The sequence below is a fragment of the Rhodnius prolixus genome, unplaced genomic scaffold, assembly GCF_049639745.1.
Source record: "Rhodnius prolixus isolate KJV_2025 unplaced genomic scaffold, Rpr scaffold_4, whole genome shotgun sequence".
Classification (NCBI taxonomy): Eukaryota; Metazoa; Arthropoda; class Insecta; order Hemiptera; family Reduviidae; genus Rhodnius; species Rhodnius prolixus.
The window spans coordinates 23650697-23668253 of record NW_027411614.1 but is presented as its reverse complement, the minus strand read 5'-3'; the positions used below and the strand labels follow the sequence as shown (position 1 = coordinate 23668253).

Below are 17557 nucleotides of genomic sequence, written 5' to 3'. Positions count from 1 at the left end.
TTAACAGATGACAGCTGGTGCTATTATGATTATAAACTATAAGTATTAATTATTCCAAAATAAAACATAATACGCAATGATTAAAGAGCACAAAGAAGGAAATAATAATGTTCGTCACTTGAAAAAGTGTAATTTAGATAAGTAATGTAAGTTTTAAGTAATTAATGTACTTTCTTTACATAACTTTATAATTACAAAAATATAAATAATACGTAATCATTAAAAATTTACATTTAAAAAGAGTGGCCGCAGCCTTTGAATCGTTATTTTAACTTATTCTTCTCAAACGCGAAAAATCAAAGTGAAGCTTTAGTAAACAACATTGAGGGCCCCCCCATTAAAATATAGATCTCATAAGAAGGAATTTTTTTAAAAAAGGTGTGATGACTCACATAACTTTATCTTACAGATACACGTATTAATAGTGAAGTTTTAGTTTCAAGTTCTTAGATGACATATAATTTGTTCGACAGTAGATAGCTCCCTGCCGGATCAACTGGAAAAAAAGTGAAAATAAAGTCCTTACAATATTTATAAGAGCTGCTAAAGCTACAACAATAACCGTGATGCAGCTGCAGTGCATCTTACAATTTCTTTACGATAGAAACACAATTCCATCCTAAGACAGTACGAAAAGTTTATTTTAATGAAAAAGTTAATAGATATTACTGGTGGAATCATAAATTACTGACCGCCGATTTAATTCATAAAGTACTATACTAGTGAAAGCTTGGGTCTAACGTAAAGATTCAAGTATAACGTAAAGACGATTGAACGAATGAAGAAAAAATTACGATTTGAATTCCCTCTCCATTGATTTTTTATACCATGGATATCTTATGTTTTTTTAATAAAATAATGACGATACATATTTCTAAGTTAAAAGATTCTGTTACTTTAAACTATATTAATGTTCCTCATATTAATTTTGCCTTTAAAATTAATCTTTTATGGGAGACTGCCATTAAATTGTAATTCTTTGAGGTTGACTGGCATTTATTTATACACTAGCTGGAATCTAGATTAACTATTACGTTTTTTATTTCTTATTAATCATTTACTCCTCTGACGGTTAAATCATGATAGGTGGCTTTTAATTTTTTAATCTGTATTATGTTTCTTTTGAATTCAATAAAGACAAACGTAATAATAAAATAGCATTTTGACGAGTTGATTTTTTTTTGCTAATAAAGTAATAATGAATGGAACACCTTTTTTTATATATATAAAAGTATATGATAATAATAATATTCAAGAGAATATTTTATAGTTCAGTGTAAATATTTCAGTGGATAATACGCTTTTAAAAACACAATCTTTCTCGATTTAGTTATTAAAATAATATTAACAAACAGTTGCCCGAACCTCAACCCAACATATTTATTCCTTAACGAAAAAAAATTTATGAGAATCACAAAATATCCATAGTGGAAAGTAACTTTCTTTTTTTACATCCTGATTGAACTTCACTAAAACAACGTTCACCTAAAAATCTAGTAAGACGAATTATAGTATACTTTGTGATAAAAATCATTTCATCAGTAAAATTTTTAAATCATATTAATTTGTTAATAGATGCAAAAATATATTTCATTTGATTTTTTTATATAGTGAAAGTATTTAATTCCAAAAAATGCCACGAGATGACAGCACCTGCTAAAGTAACTTAAGTAGGTTAGGCCACCATTACAGTTGTAAGTTCTACTTTCATAAGTGGTTTACGTAAGTTAGTTCTTGAGATAACAAGCCTACGCTTTAAAACCAGTTATTGTTAATTTCACCAGTTTTAGTGTATTTAATTTTAGTAAAGTGATTAAAGCCGTGAAGTGTTCAAACTATTGACAGCGCTCACTGACAGCTTGCAGAATCAATGTCAAGAAGTTTATGCTTAAATGACGATGGACAGCTCGAATTTCTAGTGTTAGTCGTGCCCATAGTTCATAACATAACCGTTTTTAATTTATTGAACGTATTTCTCTCTATTTCTTAATTTATATTACTTATTAACTAAAATTTTCAAATATAACTTTGATAGATTCTACATCCAAGTGTAGAGAGAAAGAAAGTTGTTTGGAATTCTTCCTCTGTGATGGCTCCTTCAACTAGAACGTGGACGAAATCAGAAACTTATAAATTAATAGAACTCTATCAAAGTCATACTATACTGTGGGATTTCAGAAGGTCTGACCATAAGGATAGAAATAAAAGAAATTATGCCCTAGTGCAAATAGCCTCAGTTTTTGGGACCACCCCTCAGGAAATCCACAGGAAAATTCACAATATGAAAGGCCAGTTTTTTCAAGAATTGAAAAAATTAAAGATTAAAAAAATGAATGGATTAGATGACAGTTATGTATCTAGCTGGGGATTTTTCAATTATTTGAAGTTCTTGGATCTGAGCGGAACCGAAACTATGGTATTTATTTAAAATTTTTAAACTAACTTTAGAAACTACACTGTTAAAACCTACCATTTATCTAATTTTAAAAAAAAACTAGATACAATGTAGATAATGTTATGTTATAATGTAAATATAATACTACTAACTTATTTATATGGAATACTATTGGTGCAAGGATCCAGAAAAAACTTGTTTCAGATCCATTATTTATGTAGTTAGTTTTTGTACACAAAATGAAGTAATCATTTTTCTGCTAATAGCAGGAATTGAAAGTTCATCTAAATTGAAAATAAATTGGTTACTTTGTGGGAAAATAATCACAGTGTTACCAACTTACAATTAAAACAATTTTAAAATTTGATAAAAACCTCATGATTAATTATATTGAAATAACAGGTATTAAACGGTTAATTATAGTTTCAGTCATCACATACAATAAAACATTCCATATTGTTTCTTTCTGAACTTTACTCATCTTTCAGATGTCAACACTCAGTATCATTTCCAGAAGTTAAATATTTTTTTTAAAGCCTAGGTGATAATTTGGTGGCGTAGCCATTCTTATCCGCTGCTCCTTCATTAACAGCCTGCTCCTGCCTGAACAGATGATCTCCAGAACGTGGCAGTCCAACTATCCATACTACTTAAATATGGCAAGGGTGTTCTGTCCTCCTAACAAAAGTTAAACATCACAAGAATTCAGTGCTCACTTTGTAATCTGGGTCCTGGATTGGATGACGGCTAATCGATCTGATTGACAAGGAAATTTTGGTTTCCCAATTTGAGTTTTGCTCTAAAGCAAAAATGGAATTTACCATTTGCAAATACTAACAAAGTCTACGGAGACTTTCACCGCCCCTGCGTTCCGTAGAAGATTGGCCTGCTCCTGGTTCATAAGTCATTCCTGTCTCATACTGTCCGAGGAACGATAGTTCGTTCAACTGAACTTGAAGATATTCAGGATCCTTGCTCCCGAACTTAATGTAGGTTCGGGGGAGGGGATTCTCTAATTCTAATTTTTATTTTTCATTGGACGCTAGAAGTAAGGAGGCACAAGCGGTTGCCATACACTCTTTGTGGTGGATGGACTTGCCTGTGAATTCTTCGTATCAGTTTTATTCTGGCTTTTGAAAGACGTAAGAAATGGCCTTATCTGGCGTTCCTATGGCCAAGCCATGCAGTTTTTCAGTAGTCTAACTTTTTGAATAGGTTGGAAATCTTGAATCGGTAGATCTGGGAGATTTTACATTTGGCGAGATTTCTTTCCTCGTGAGCCATCACATCAGCTACTCGCCCAAGAGCAGATACGAACTCTATCAGTCATGCGAAAGAAGAAAATTGATTAACCGCTTGCTATCTTCGAAGGCCCTTCGCGTCCGGGGTGGAGGCTTTTTTTTTGTGTTAACTGCATTTTAAAGAACTACATTTTCGAGAGCACTGAAGCTCATTTCATGAGTTATAGGATTCGATAAAGATTTTCTTGGAAGGAATTGCTAGAACAAGAGTAATAAAAAAATTTTTGGAGACATCTCTGCCAGCCTTTTTTATTTTGGTATCTCTTCCTTAGGGTATAGTATGCCAGGGGATAATTCTCTTCGTCCAAGGCATAGCCTGATACCATTGACGATGCATTTCCCTGTATGGATTGTCTCAGGAAATGGAAATTCTTAATATTAGGAAGGGAACTTTCTGGTGAACAAGACTTAAACGCTCTATAGTCAAATCACTCTTGCAGGTTGCCAGAGAAAATCATTAAGTCCAGATGAGGCAGGACGCTCATTTGTTTCAGTAGTACCATGAGTACATTTTTCCTACTGTTATCTATTAGGTCTTCCTGATAAGGCTTAATTTTCGTTCTCGGCACCAATTCAGGAAATGAGAACTCAATAGTCCTTGAAGCACTTATTAATTCTCTTCCACTTATTGCACTTTTTACTACTGTAAGTACTTACTTCCTCGTAAACCTGGTGGAGGGCAAAGACTACACTGCGAAAGTGTTATTATCTCGTTACATGTTATGAAGGGAAAACTGAAATGTTAATTGGTGAAGTACTCTCTAAAAACTATCTCCTGGCTGGACTTTACTTTTTCAAAAGAGCTTGTTATCTTCTCATGATATAATCTTTTTCTACAGAATTAGTAATTTATTAATTTTCATTTTCAGCCGCAAAACATGATGGATATGCAGGAACAGGAGGGAAATTTATCTTTCGATTCAATTATAATGCCTGAGACTACTATTCAAAGAAAACAGACTGAACGATCAGCGAGAAAGAATAAAGAGGCAGAGTTATTGGAAAAATGTGAAAAAATTTTGGATTCTAAAATGGATGAAGATCAAATTTTTGGAGACTATGTTGCAACAGTTTTGAGAAATGTAGTTGATAAGAGAAACAAAAAATGGTTAAAAATTATGATACAAAAGAGCTTGTTACAAATTCAAGAGATGGATGGTGAAAACAACGAATACAATCAATCCGAAGGAGATTGCTCAAGTGTTTTCTCACAAATCTCTACGGATTCCTCATCAAATGAACCACCTCCGTTAACTGTAGATATATCTGAAGGTGCTCCAGATGAAGAATTCATTATACCTGAAGTGCAAACATCCCTATGCAATAATGGGCTTCAAATACATCAGTAGAGAGTAGTTAATTTACTTCATAGGGTGTCCAACAGGTTAAGTGAAAACAATAAAAATAAGGTAAAATAATACAAAAATATAATTTATTATTAATTTTTAATATAGTGATTTAATCACAATTAAATACTCTGTTGCAAGGAACTGTTATCACTTTCTCTAGTAGTTTCCATGTCCTCTTCCTCTTCGTCTTCTTCCACTTCCATTTCATAAGTTCTTACTTTGTGCATATTTTCTGAAAGGAGTACGGCCACTTTTCGAACTCCGCTTACTGCAAGTTTACAGGCGACCATGTTATCGATTGGCCGCAAAGCGCCCGGTTCCATTAACAAACTACAAGCATCTACATATCTTGTTGGCTCTTTGTTATCAACTGCTGTATCATGGAGAGATTTCAACGGAAACTGAACAAATATAGCACATCTTTCTTCTCCAGGCTGTTCTAAAAGTACAGACATTATTTCACTTGTGTATACTTGTAAGTCAACAGTTTTCAAGCCAACATTAGAATCCCTTGACTTAAAAAAAATTTCGCTTTTTAATATATTATTTTCCTTGACAAAGATGGCCATGTATAGGAAGGCAGTGGTATTCTTTTTGGGAATAATACCAATTAGTAATTTGTTGTTTTCCATTATGTGTTTCATTGATACTTTAGGAGTCTCTTCTACTTGGGAAATGTCTACCACTGAGGACAAAGATATTCTTTCTCGTATAACTTTCTGTGGAGGTTTGAAAGTATCACTTAAAATTTGCCTTAGTCTTTTATACTGTTGTACTAATGATAAGTTTTCATATCTTTGTATAATTGACGGGTTATTCATTATACAGGGATTCATTTTCATAAAATTTTCCCAAGGATTCTTCGTACTTGGAATTGGATTGCTTAAATCTTGGTCTGCTAAGTATTGGCCTAAATGATCTAAATAACAATGTTTTTTTCTATCTGTTCCTGTATTTCCTTCTAAATTGTACAAATAGTCTGCTATGAATGCTATATCTTGCTCACTAGCACCAAATAAATTAAGATCTGGTATTCTTTCGTCACTCAATCTCAAAATTACTTCATACAGCCACTTAAAAAGCGCCTTATATTTCTTAACAGATTCATCAATAACTAAAATTACTTCATTTGCTTTTACAAGAAAAGCACCAGCTTCTGTAAAACTTTTTGCAACCACAGTTTCATCTACACCAAGCAACTTAAAACACTCTGTTAAACGAGCCATACCTCTCAGTTCTGATAAATGATACGCTATATTTTGTCCCACAGCTTGTAAATGTTTAAGAATAAGTTTCTGAATATTAGTATGACTTAATTCAATGGAATGTCCTAGTTTTTTAATACCTTTATCTGTTAGATCATGTAATAAAAATGTCTCTAGCGCATCCGTTTGTGTACCAAACATTAGCAGATCTAAGAAATCAGCTGAAACAGTTCCCTCAGGCATTGAATCTGCATACTGAGATAGTTTGGATTCCATTTCTAAAAGTAACATGTTCTCATAAGCTTCACTAATAGAATGCATAGTATTGTCTAAATAGTCCACAAGGCTCATAAATTGTCCATATTTATATGCCAAAGCATGAATTTCCCTACTGTATGAGGATAACACCGAGATATCATAAATGACTAATTTTAATTTTCCTTCTGATGCAACTGTTATGAACATAGTTTTTAAATCCGCGCTAATCTCCACTCCAAGCATCTTAGAATTAAATTTAAATTCTTCAGGTAATTCAACAATTCCACATTCAAATAAACCAAAAATATTAATATAGAGTTCTCCACTATTTAAACCAACAATCAACAAATTAAGATTCTTCTGATCGATTATTTTCTTGGTATCTTCCAATACTTCATTTGATTCGTCACTGATTGAGCCAAATGTTCTTGAAATTGGTAGCAGTTTTGGCAAGTAATTACGTTCTCTTCCCTGTAAACAAAAATATTGTTGGATAAACTTAGATAATTACGTTATAAGCAGATAAATTATAGATTGTAAATTTAATATATAAATTTTAACGATACTCACACCAACAAGCAATTAAGGGGCATATTTTTACATTCGTTTTTATTAACTTTTAAATTATCATTGAATTTTTGGTTTTAAAGGCATTAGAAAGCAAACCTCAAGTATTAAGAGATCCTTGGGGCCGCAGACTCGATTTACAATAAAATTACCGAAAAAGTGATAAAGCTTTTTTTTTTGTATCCGTCTGAGCACGCACATTTACCGTAACCGTGGCGAGTTTAGGATTTTCATTGGTCGTCAGAGGTAGATAAATCAGTTTTGTGTAGAAGAAAACATAAGTCGAATCCTCTACATTTATCTACCTCTGATGATGAAAGTCTGAAATTGGTAAGAAATACGATAAACATGCATGCTACGAAGGGATAAAATCAAAGATACTCTCCAGGACAACGGACCTAACCACATTTTCAGTGTTTGAGATTATTTGTAATAGGTTGTTCAATGTCATTAGTTTCAGGCATTTTTAATCCAGACTTTTGTTTTTTAACTACAGATATGTAACATTAAGCTTTTAAAGGAAATCTGGAAAATGTTATCGTATTTACATGTTTTTTTTATGTTTATGATTTACACGTATGATAGATAGCTTTTGCAATAAAGTTTATATATCATACTTATTTTAGTGTTTAAAGAAATGAAAACAGCCAAAAAAGAATACTGGGAAAAAACTATCTAAATTTATTGCTAATTTTATTCAGCCATCTGTTCTATTTAAAAATGTTGTTTGATTTCTGTACCATCAATGTTGTAGTGCTTAATAGGTTTTCCTTAATTTTGTATTCGAAATTTTTGAATGTAAATTTTTTTAATTATTTTCATATTTGAAGAGCTACATTTCTAATAACCTATTTCTGCCTAAAGGTTACGGTTAATAAGAGTGATTGGATCTAAATTAAGCTTGCTTCATTCTAGTAATCGACCGAAACTGGAGATATGGCCAAATGGATCGATCAACAAACATTAAGAAGCAGACCTACATAGGAAAAAAAACAAAAAAAAACTGACGGCTACGACTAATATTTAGTCCTATTTGGCCCTTTCTTGGTCTCTACAATGCTTGGACAGAGGTTTTCGTAGCCGCCTTAAAAGTGCCAAAAACAAATCTAAGGTCTTACTTTCTAAGAGTACTTCCTTTATAAAACTGATATTCCCCCCTCCCCACCCAATAATAATTTTAAAGATTAAATTCATATCATGGTCTTCGAAAAATCGAGTCCACCCTTCCTTTTTCATTTAAAATGCTCCTACTTGTAGGCGAACCCGTCTCAATATGTAATCAGAAAATCAAAACATAGATTAAAAGAACTAATGAGTTCAAAAATTAAGATATGTTACTGTCCAAAACCAATAATTTATTTTCCATCGTATAAGGCGTGTTTTGAAATAAAGGTTGTGATGAAGATATTTTTCGAAAAAGTATTTTAACTGATAAATGTGGGTATAGAATGTTAATGAAAATAAAAAATTTGCAGAGGTTTCGACCAAAAAGTTGACAGAATAAAAAAATATTGTACGGAATGTAGCAATTTAATGATCCAGTGGGAGCGAATATTGATCGTGCAAATAAAGGTAGCAAATTAAATTTAAAAAGTTTTAACCATATTACTATTATTATTTAATTATTTATTTTTGTTGTATTTTATTATAGTGTATATATAAATATAATTATATATGAATGTAATAATTTTATAATAAAGTTTTTTTTATCTATTTATTTATTAATTTTTTTTTTTAATATTGTAATTTTCCAACTCCAAGCAGTCTCGTTAAAAAAATGGGCCTAAAATTAATACCTACATTACATTAAAAAAATAGCTAGGGTTCGGTTAATAAATTAATTCTAATTATATGCCGTTTCCATTAATTTATGGTCTTCTCTAGCACGTTATTGTGTGAGTAACAATACTCCATGATTAAAGTTTATTTAGTGAAGGAATTCTAGCAAATATAAACCCCATCATTCAATATTTGACAATCAGAAGAAGAAATACAAATTTTCGGTCAATGAACAGTCCACACCGCATCCGCCTTTTTATGAAATTCTGATTTTAGTCGCTTTTAATAGCTTTACTTTCCCAATCAACTGCTGTTATAAATAAATGTTAATGATGTTTAAAATATTTGCACTTACTTTTATAAAATTATGGTTAGAACTTGAATTAACAGCATTTCCATCTTCCAACCAACAGATGTAAGAAATTACCTGTTCGTTATTCTCTCCATAATTTGTTTTATGAGTTGTTTCTTTGTTTTCTACGTCTACTAGTATTAAAAGATCTGTAAATAAATATTCGACACATAAACTTAAGCGAGTAACAATGTATTACTGACATTTTTCTTATTGATTCATTTATTTCTCTCCTAATGAAAATTGGTTGGCCAACTTTCCACCAATTTATGAAATTACAAAATATATGATAAAATATTGTACCTACTATTGCTGTATCCGATTGCTATGACTTTTCCATCCGGTCTCCAAGCTATTCCTTTGACAATTACATCTTCCGCAGGGGGAGACAATGACCACACTTTCTGCCAGCTTAGTCTATGTAGCGCTACTTCTCCTAAAAAAACAACAAGCGAAAAAGATTTAACTAGTTTTCTTAAACTTGAACATTGAATCAAAATGATTTTGAACAATTTTAAGAAAACGAACCTCAAAGATCACAAAATTATTACTTGAGTAAAGTGAAAGTATTATAACTTTCTAGCCTACGTTTCTTCGAGCCCAAGTAGAAGAGAAAACACATAAAGAATGATTTTAGTACGAAACATTCACCTACCTCTAAAAGATTTTATTTGGTAGTGTTAAAAAAGCAAACAGACACCAGTGCCGAACAATTTTATGGCAGAAACCCATTAGTGTTTTCCTTTTTCTTCTTGATTTTAATATTTATTTATTTTTTAAAGAGGGGTGAAATGCAGGTTACGCAAATTGTGCCGGACTCCCTCGCGGCCTACCGGCTAAAACACCCCCCTACTGCCAGGCCTAGCCTGGATTCGCTTGTGCAGTAAGATTTTAATTAATTTGTGTATGAGTCTATAGAAATATTATAATTGAATTGAACATTTTAATACAATAATTTAGCTTGATTGAAACGGTAAAGAAAAAAAAAGATGCGAGCCTCAGGAACATTTGAACTACTCAGTTATTCAGAAATCTTGAACTTTCCCAGACTACATTTAAAATCAATGGCATAAATCCGGGAATCGATTCCACAACTATAATACATCTTAGCTTTGCGGGCCTCGCCTCCGACCGTTCGGCAATTGTGCGCCAATACGGTCATGATTACAATCTTTTTATAATTAAGAAGCGAAGGCAATGATTAAAACTAAATAATTGCTTAACAAGTTTCAAATCTATTATGCTAAATCTCAATATTTATTTTATTATTACATTTATATAACTATAAGCTTCAATTTTTATGGTATTTTGGTAAGCAAGCATTGATGATGATTAGAAATTCTGTATTTAAAGGCAAATCAGAATTAACGACTGCTTATGAGAGTTGCTTCCAAATACTTTTCTTTTTTTCTCTTATGTTTCGCATTATGGTATGCGATTACAGGTTCTGGGAACTCGACTATATGCCAAACTTTTAGGCTTGGAGGTGAGCAAGTTGAGAAATACAATTTTTTCAGAGACTTGCACCAATTTACCACAGTTCCAAACAAACAAATTTAGTTTTACACAAACTTCCTAATTAAATAATTTTACAATGAAAGAGAATATTTATATGCTTTTATTTAGTAATGAAGGATCAGTTCTGCAAACGAGTAATAGTTGAACCTTGTAATCTTGTAATTTTAATATGATAGAGATAGAATATCAGTTACCACTTTTTTATGAGGTTCTTCTGTTACGATTATTTTTAGCAGAAATTTTGATTGAGTGAATGGTAAACTAAACCCAAGTAAAATGAAAGATAACAATGGTCATCGTCCAAAGAAGTGAGTAAGCAGCCAGTAGTAGTTTTACAAGTAGCCTTTATCAATATATTCAAACAAAACTCTGAAAGTATACCTACAGCCTAAGCACTCTACACCTTAAACGTACATAGGTATACAAATTAACGCGACTTCTTAAACATACCTTTAGAATTAGAAAGAGCCAAAAGATCCATTTTGTTTGACCAAATCATTATATCCACTTTGGTAGCCATGTGGCGCTCTTCTAATTGCCTCATTCCATTGGAAGTCATCTTATTTGCAATTAAACTTTACAAATGATTCAAAATAATACTGACAGATAAATATGTAAATATTTCGAAACTGCTTCTGCAAACAACTTAAAATATGTTTGAATTATCTGGATGAGATGAACTTTTCATGCGAATAAAAGAGGCACCCTACTTCGGTTGCACGCAACTCTGAATACGAAAACCCACAATCAAATCACTATAAACAATATCCGCTTGAGATGTTAACCATTTCCATGTCTTTTGCGTTTTGCCGAAACATGATTCTAACCTTTGCCGAAAGAATGTAACAAATTGGAGGTTTCAATGAGAGCTTGGGTTGTTGATGAAGCGGGATGAGTTTAACGTTATACGTGTGTAATCTTAGTGAAGAGAGTTGATGATACAGAAGATTTCAGTCAAATTACTAGTTGTATTATCGCAGCTAGAGTTACAGTCTAAGCAAATTGCCATGTTGTGGTGTACTAAACTAAAAATCAGGGTAATTTTATTATAGTAATGGAAACATGGATTATAAAGCATTTTTTGACTTAAACATAGAATTATCAAATGAAGATGACGTTTGGAAAAGTTTATGTGATTGTAAGTATACAATTTGCACCTAATCAATCATCCGTCTTAGCTAAATAAATAGTCATTCAAATTTTCTTCCTCTAGATAACATAAGAACTGTAGCGGTTAATCAAGTCATTGATGCTACATGTATTGATGATGTCAAGAAAAAAAAAAGCGAAAAGAAGGAAGACATAGTGCCATCTCCAGTAAATATTTTGATTCCAGAGGTGTGTGCTCAAGGGTTGATTTGCAATTTTATTAAAATTTCTTTGTATGAAGATTTTTCTATTTTTATGAGTAGTTATCACAATAGTTAGTGAATGATACATTTTAAATTTAGCATTTTAGACTGTTGTTAATTTTTTAGGGTCCTTTTGGAGAACTACTATATTTAACGGAACTTCAGTCTCAATACACAATATCTCCACTTAACAAAGGCAAAATTAGCCCACTTTTCTCTTACTGTTTTTGCTTGTAGAATTTCTAATTTAACAAGATAACATCTACTAGCGCTTTAATAATTTACTTTAAAGACTGCCCTAAATCGATAGCCCTTAAATTATTAATAGGCTTTAACGCAATTCCATAGGAAAATTTCATAAGAATCTATTCTACTTTAGGGAAAGGCAGAGATTTCGCTATAGAGTAGAGGAGTCTCCATTTGAAATTGTATTGTATGAACTCACTTGTATTACAGTTGGGTTTAAAGGGTCTAATCAGAGTTATTTTTGCCAATCGGTTCTTTGAGTTTCAAATAATATTTATTGATCTTGTTAGAGCTGGATAATCAATTCGAAGATTAGAGATGAGTCTTAAGAAGCGGTTTTGTGCGAAGGGGGTTTATACATATGTACATACGTAAGATAATTAGTAAATGGTATGTCTTTGTGAGAATTTTGTGTTGTTTTGAGAATTCTTTTTTATAGTTTTGGAAGGCATTTAAAATTAGGAGATCGTGAAGTCTTCTGAAATTGAATTTTTCGTACTATTTGTTGAAACAGATCAGAAAAATTAAAATTTCCTAATGGTTTATTTTTTTGATTAAAGGGAAGGCCATAAAAAAATGGAACATTCTTTCTGAATAAGTAATTTTGAACTCCATTTGCTAGTGATTTTGTAATTATAATTGTTATTGTGATCAGTATGACGAGAATGAACCAACGTCTCCCCTTCAATAGGGAAGTACAAGAATAAAACGAAATCTATGTTTTACTCATAGACTCCTAGAGAAGTTCCTGATGAAGAGCCAACTGTCCCCGGAAATGTAGAGAAGAGTAAAAATTCTGGCAAAAGACAAACTGGTCATTGCCAAAAAGCATTTTCATTTTTATGTAATGATTATTATTGTTTTGGTTGGCATTATTTAAGTAAATTCATTCGTCATTTTTATGCAGGAATATAAAGATAAAATTGTGGCACTAAACAGATTTACCGTTAGTATTTCAGATGGAAATATATTGCATAAAATTGTAAGTATCTAAAACATAAATGAAAATTATGTTTTGTTTGCTTGTTCGTTAATGAAAATCCATTATTTTGTAGATACAATCGCCTAATTTCAAGAAATATGACATAATTGCTGTTTCGCCAACAAATCAGGGCTCCCTTCAAGTAATTACTTATTACAGTTTAAACCTATGATTTTTTTTTTTAATTATCAAAAATGTGCCACACTTAAAAACTTTTTAAAAAATTTATTTGTAGGCTTGCTGTTTAAGTAACGACATTGACATGATTAGTTTTGAAACTCAATGTAAACCACAATGGACTATATCCAGGAAATTATACAAAGCTGCTATACAGAAAAATATATTTTTTGAATTACAGTATGGACCAATAATTTCTGATTCTTCTTCAAGAAAATATATAATTCAAACAGCTCATATGTTTCATACGATGGGGAAGTCTAAGGTATTAACTGGTTGTAGAGAAAGGTAGATTTATTTCCAATTGGGTCGAAGTATGAGGAACTTTACAATATTACAAATTTTTGAAGTAGAATTCTCACCTATGTAAGGACATAATACTTGTAATATGTATGTATGTACAGTCGAACCTCGCTTAACGAGCATAATTCGTTCCAGAACCTTACTCGTTAAGCGAAACAATTTTTTTCATTTAAATTAAAATAAAAGGGGATAATTGGTTCCATGCAAAAAAAATATTGATAAAATTTTTTTTTATAACATTTATTTCGAAAAAATTATATACATATGTACATATGATGTAATATAATATAAATTACATATATTAATTGAGATAAATATGTACATTCATAATTAATCCTTTTTAATTATAAACCCTATTCAACAAAAATGTCACGTGTCACCCAAGCCTTGTTATTGGCTTTCCACATTACATTTAGTTTGTTCTTGTGGATGTTGCATTTCTTAAAGGCTCGTGGAGTTTCCGAATGATACACCAGCAATGGTTTAATTTTCAAGTCACCGCTTGCATTAGCACAAAACAGCAACGTGAGGCGATCTTTCATGGTCTTGTGGCCGGGTAATGCTTTTTCTTCTTCTGTTATGTAGGTTCGCTTGGGCATTTTCTTCCAAAAGAGACCTGTCTCGTCACAGGTAAAAATTTGTTGTGGCAAGTAACCCTCGGAAATCAAAAGTTTTTTGAAGTCGCTGACGTAGTTCTCAGCTGCCTTCTTATCGGAACTTGCTGCTTCACCGTGCCTCATAACGCTGTGAATGCCGGTTCTTTTTTGAATTTTTCAAACCACCCACGGCTTGCTTTAAATTCTTTTTCGTCTGTTGACGATCCTGGAGTTTTCGTACGGAGATCAGTGAAAATTTTCACTTTGATCGTTCAACCCCTAGAACAATCTAAGCCTTTCTTCTCTGCCCAGGTCAACTTCGTTACAATATTTAAACACAAATGTCACTATATGGACTTTCCCTATACACCACTCATTCGGTGAAGTTCGGTTTCGACTGTATCAGTGCATTAGATACGTGGAGAATATGAAACGCATATGCGTAAACAGGAATGACTAATCGAAGAATGCGCAGTTTTCGATGAGTCAGCGAAAACTGCGCAGTCAGCGAAATGTCATTAGAAAACTATCGTTATGCGAAACATCGCTCGCTATAAGAATCAATTTGTTTTACTCGTTATGCGAATTACTCGTTAAGCGAGGTGCTCGTTATGCGAGGTTCCACTGTACATATACACAGCGAATATGTTCCTTTTATTTTTATTTCCCTCCTACATTTGCCTGGAGAAGAAAATGAACATTCCTCAGCTCAATAATATAAAGTGTTGCGGTGTAAAGCAGGCGTTGTTTATTCAATTGTCAATTAATTATTAAAACTGTCGGGTAGGCCAGTTGTCGTATAAGGATGATTGTCAAAAAATCGTAACGCTGAAAAACATCCAGCTTAGAAATTTGTTTTCTTTTTTCAAACAAAAATTCTTAAACTTCCTGTAAAACGTTCACATGAGCACAACAAAGTTTATTTCTCCTATGCAATTTTGTAAATGTTCACAACAAATTGATGTAAATTTTTGCACAACGAATTGAGGTAAATTTTTGCAGCAAATTTTTAAAATTTGTCCTAGAAAATTCTTTTAGAAGCGATGCCGACTCTGTTTGAGAGGCTTTTAGTGTGTTTATGAGGTATAATACTATTTCAAAACGAATTCGCTGAAAGTACCAAGATAATTTTTCTTTCTTCATTTTTTTTAAATATTTATTTACACAGCCATCTACAATTTTTATTAGCAAATTTTTCTAGGAACATTCAATTAAGGAAACTTCAATTGACGTAACTTCATATGCTGGATACTTCAGGTTTTTATCTTGAGTAGTTCCAAAATTCCGAGAAAGAAAAAATGGGGGTGTGGAAAGTGCTAATGTCTGATGCGTTATCTCAGTTTCCGATTTTTCAATGTCGGCCTAACAGTTTTGTTTAAATTCAAATTTTCTTTACATTTATTTATAAACTAAGTTGGTTTGCTTCTTCTTTTCTTTCTTGAGTCTTTGTCAATCTCCACTTGTCCCAACTTATATTAATTCACTTATTCTTAACTCGAGAATTTGCTTGGTAAAATTTGCTTCATGATTCTATTTGCCAAAGTTGCTTTAGTCCTTTCTTATGGTTCCTTGCCTTTGGATATTACTTTGAAGCTCATACTACTCTGTTAACATTAAAACACCTTCCTCGAGTAAAGGCCCTACTCTGCAACATCTTATTACTGCATCTAATTGCTGTACTTCTATTCGATTCTTCCCTCTTACTTTCTTTTAATAAGTCTAGTCGCGACATCTGTTAACAATAGTTCTTTTTTTCAGAATATCGTGATTACAAGTGGTACAGGGAAGGCCAAGTTGCTTCGCTCTCCTTATGATGTTATTAACTTGTATCCTTTATAATCTACAGTTTGATATTTTTACTTTCTCCGACCACTCTTAAGAAAAGCTGTTGTGATGGAGCAGATTTAGATTTTTACCAGAAATATCTATTTTGAAGTCCTTTGAGTTCGAGAAAATGTTTTTGCACGAATTGGCCTACATGTAAAGGCATACGCAGGGAGGGTTAGGGGTTGAAACCTCTTGAAAATAAAGAAAAGCAAATCTGGTGTAAACGTTTAGACTTAATTTTTCAACTATTCTCTCTGTTCTAACTCATGAATATTCTTCATACTCGCAATATTTGGGCCGTATTTAATTCTTACCAACATTATAGTTGGTAGAAATTGAATTAAAGATAATAGAAATGTAACTTGACAAAGAAGACTTCTCAACCCTTCCCCAAAAACTGCATAAAACTTTTTTTTCTAGAAAAATAATGCGAGAAAAAGTTACCTGTATGAGTAGAATGTGTATATACGAATTTTCAGAAGAGTCTAAGTGCCATTATCAAGTAAGTGAACAACCCAGGTTCCAGGGTTTTTAGTAAAGGCAAAGGTCTCAATCCTTTATCAATCCGTTCCCATCTCAAAGATCTCAATCCTTAATCTGAGTGCAATCAGATTGAAAGTAAGATACAGTTTCCTCTCTTCCTCAGTCTGCATTAGGCTAACAAAAATTGTCCCTCCCTCTGTCAAGATATATTTTTTGAGTTTACCATGCCTAGTAATAAACCAAAAGGCCAGATTCAAATCTACTTGGGTACACCAAAAATTCAATCTGGATCCAATCCAGATATAAAAATACTGCAATTTAGTAACGGATCGCGAAGAGGTGTTTTATATTGCCTTGACCAACAGAGTTGAGTGAGTCAGGCTTGTATGTAGCGTGCTGCATATGTGACACTGAAATATCTAAAATTGAAGTCATAATATTTTGTTACTTCACTTGATATAGGTGTGCCTTAACTCGAACAGTTGTTTCCTATTGGGATTTGATGAGAATAAAGCCAAACAAGCATTAATTTCAAATTCGCAACAGTTGTTATTTCATGCAAGTATGTTTATGATGATTAATTAAATGAATTTGCTTAGAGTATGCAATTTAGTTAAACTGTTTTTTTTTTTTAGAATACAGAAGACATAACAAATCGATATTAAAAATTACTCTATTAAATGAGAATAAGACTTCTGATCTTGAAAAAAGTGAAGTAATGGAAACCGAAGAATAATCTTCTGTTATTATTTCTTCAAATTCTAGACTATTACTGTAATTTTATATTTTGAATAAAGAAAATTAAACTGTGATTTTAATTCTTGGTAAAATAATTTAAGGATTAGAACTTAAGAACCTCTGATAATA

General features: G+C 32.1%; 3 protein-coding genes across 6 annotated transcripts; 2 read left to right on the top strand and 1 right to left on the bottom strand.

The window, feature by feature from the left end:
- Positions 1-11: 11 nt before the first annotated feature.
- Positions 12-8792, top strand: LOC141455664 (uncharacterized). 4 transcript variants are annotated; one of them, XR_012459385.1, is made up of 4 exons: positions 1652-1920; positions 2036-2416; positions 4566-5105; positions 7940-8792. XR_012459385.1 is itself a non-coding variant. In XM_074130913.1 (3 exons), the coding sequence occupies exons 2-3, from the start codon at positions 2090-2092 to the stop codon at positions 5043-5045; spliced, it is 807 nt and encodes a 268-aa protein (XP_073987014.1). In that variant the 5' UTR covers positions 12-146; positions 2036-2089; the 3' UTR covers positions 5046-8792. The 4 variants fall into 4 exon arrangements, 2 of the variants coding, with proteins under 2 accessions (XP_073987014.1, XP_073987012.1); XM_074130913.1 differs by lacking the exon at positions 1652-1920 and adding an exon at positions 12-146 and having other exon boundaries at positions 4566-8792; XR_012459384.1 differs by having other exon boundaries at positions 1652-2416; positions 7991-8792.
- On the bottom strand, positions 5102-11556 carry APC4 (anaphase-promoting complex subunit 4). Its single transcript, XM_074130900.1, has 4 exons — positions 11175-11556; positions 9514-9642; positions 9210-9355; positions 5102-6979 (listed from the first exon to the last, which is right to left on the bottom strand). The coding sequence occupies exons 1-4, from the start codon at positions 11281-11283 to the stop codon at positions 5165-5167; spliced, it is 2199 nt and encodes a 732-aa protein (XP_073987001.1). The 5' UTR covers positions 11284-11556; the 3' UTR covers positions 5102-5164.
- A 31-nt stretch (positions 11557-11587) lies between these two features.
- On the top strand, positions 11588-17502 carry Rpp30 (ribonuclease P protein subunit Rpp30). Its single transcript, XM_074130914.1, has 8 exons — positions 11588-11862; positions 11938-12062; positions 13230-13304; positions 13378-13446; positions 13540-13746; positions 16139-16206; positions 17173-17252; positions 17326-17502. Exons 1-8 carry the CDS (start codon positions 11787-11789, stop codon positions 17424-17426), a joined length of 801 nt encoding a protein of 266 aa, XP_073987015.1. The 5' UTR covers positions 11588-11786; the 3' UTR covers positions 17427-17502.
- The last annotated feature ends 55 nt before the right edge of the window (positions 17503-17557 follow it).

Coding starts and splice junctions, on each gene's coding strand:
- APC4 (XM_074130900.1), bottom strand. CDS start 11,283: ATGACTTCCAATGGAATGAGGCAATTAGAAGAGCGCCACATGGCTACC. Junction 9,643..11,174: donor GGCTCTTTCTAATTCTAAAG/GTATGTTTAAGA, acceptor TTGTTTTTTTAG/GAGAAGTAGCGCTACATAGA. Junction 9,356..9,513: donor AGCAATCGGATACAGCAATA/GTAGGTACAATA, acceptor ATTTATTTACAG/ATCTTTTAATACTAGTAGAC.
- LOC141455664 (XM_074130913.1), top strand. CDS start 2,090: ATGGCTCCTTCAACTAGAACGTGGACGAAATCAGAAACTTATAAATTA. Junction 2,417..4,565: donor TGAGCGGAACCGAAACTATG/GTATTTATTTAA, acceptor TTTCATTTTCAG/CCGCAAAACATGATGGATAT.
- Rpp30 (XM_074130914.1), top strand. CDS start 11,787: ATGGATTATAAAGCATTTTTTGACTTAAACATAGAATTATCAAATGAA. Junction 12,063..13,229: donor TAAATATTTTGATTCCAGAG/GTGTGTGCTCAA, acceptor ATTTTTATGCAG/GAATATAAAGATAAAATTGT. Junction 13,305..13,377: donor GAAATATATTGCATAAAATT/GTAAGTATCTAA, acceptor ATTATTTTGTAG/ATACAATCGCCTAATTTCAA.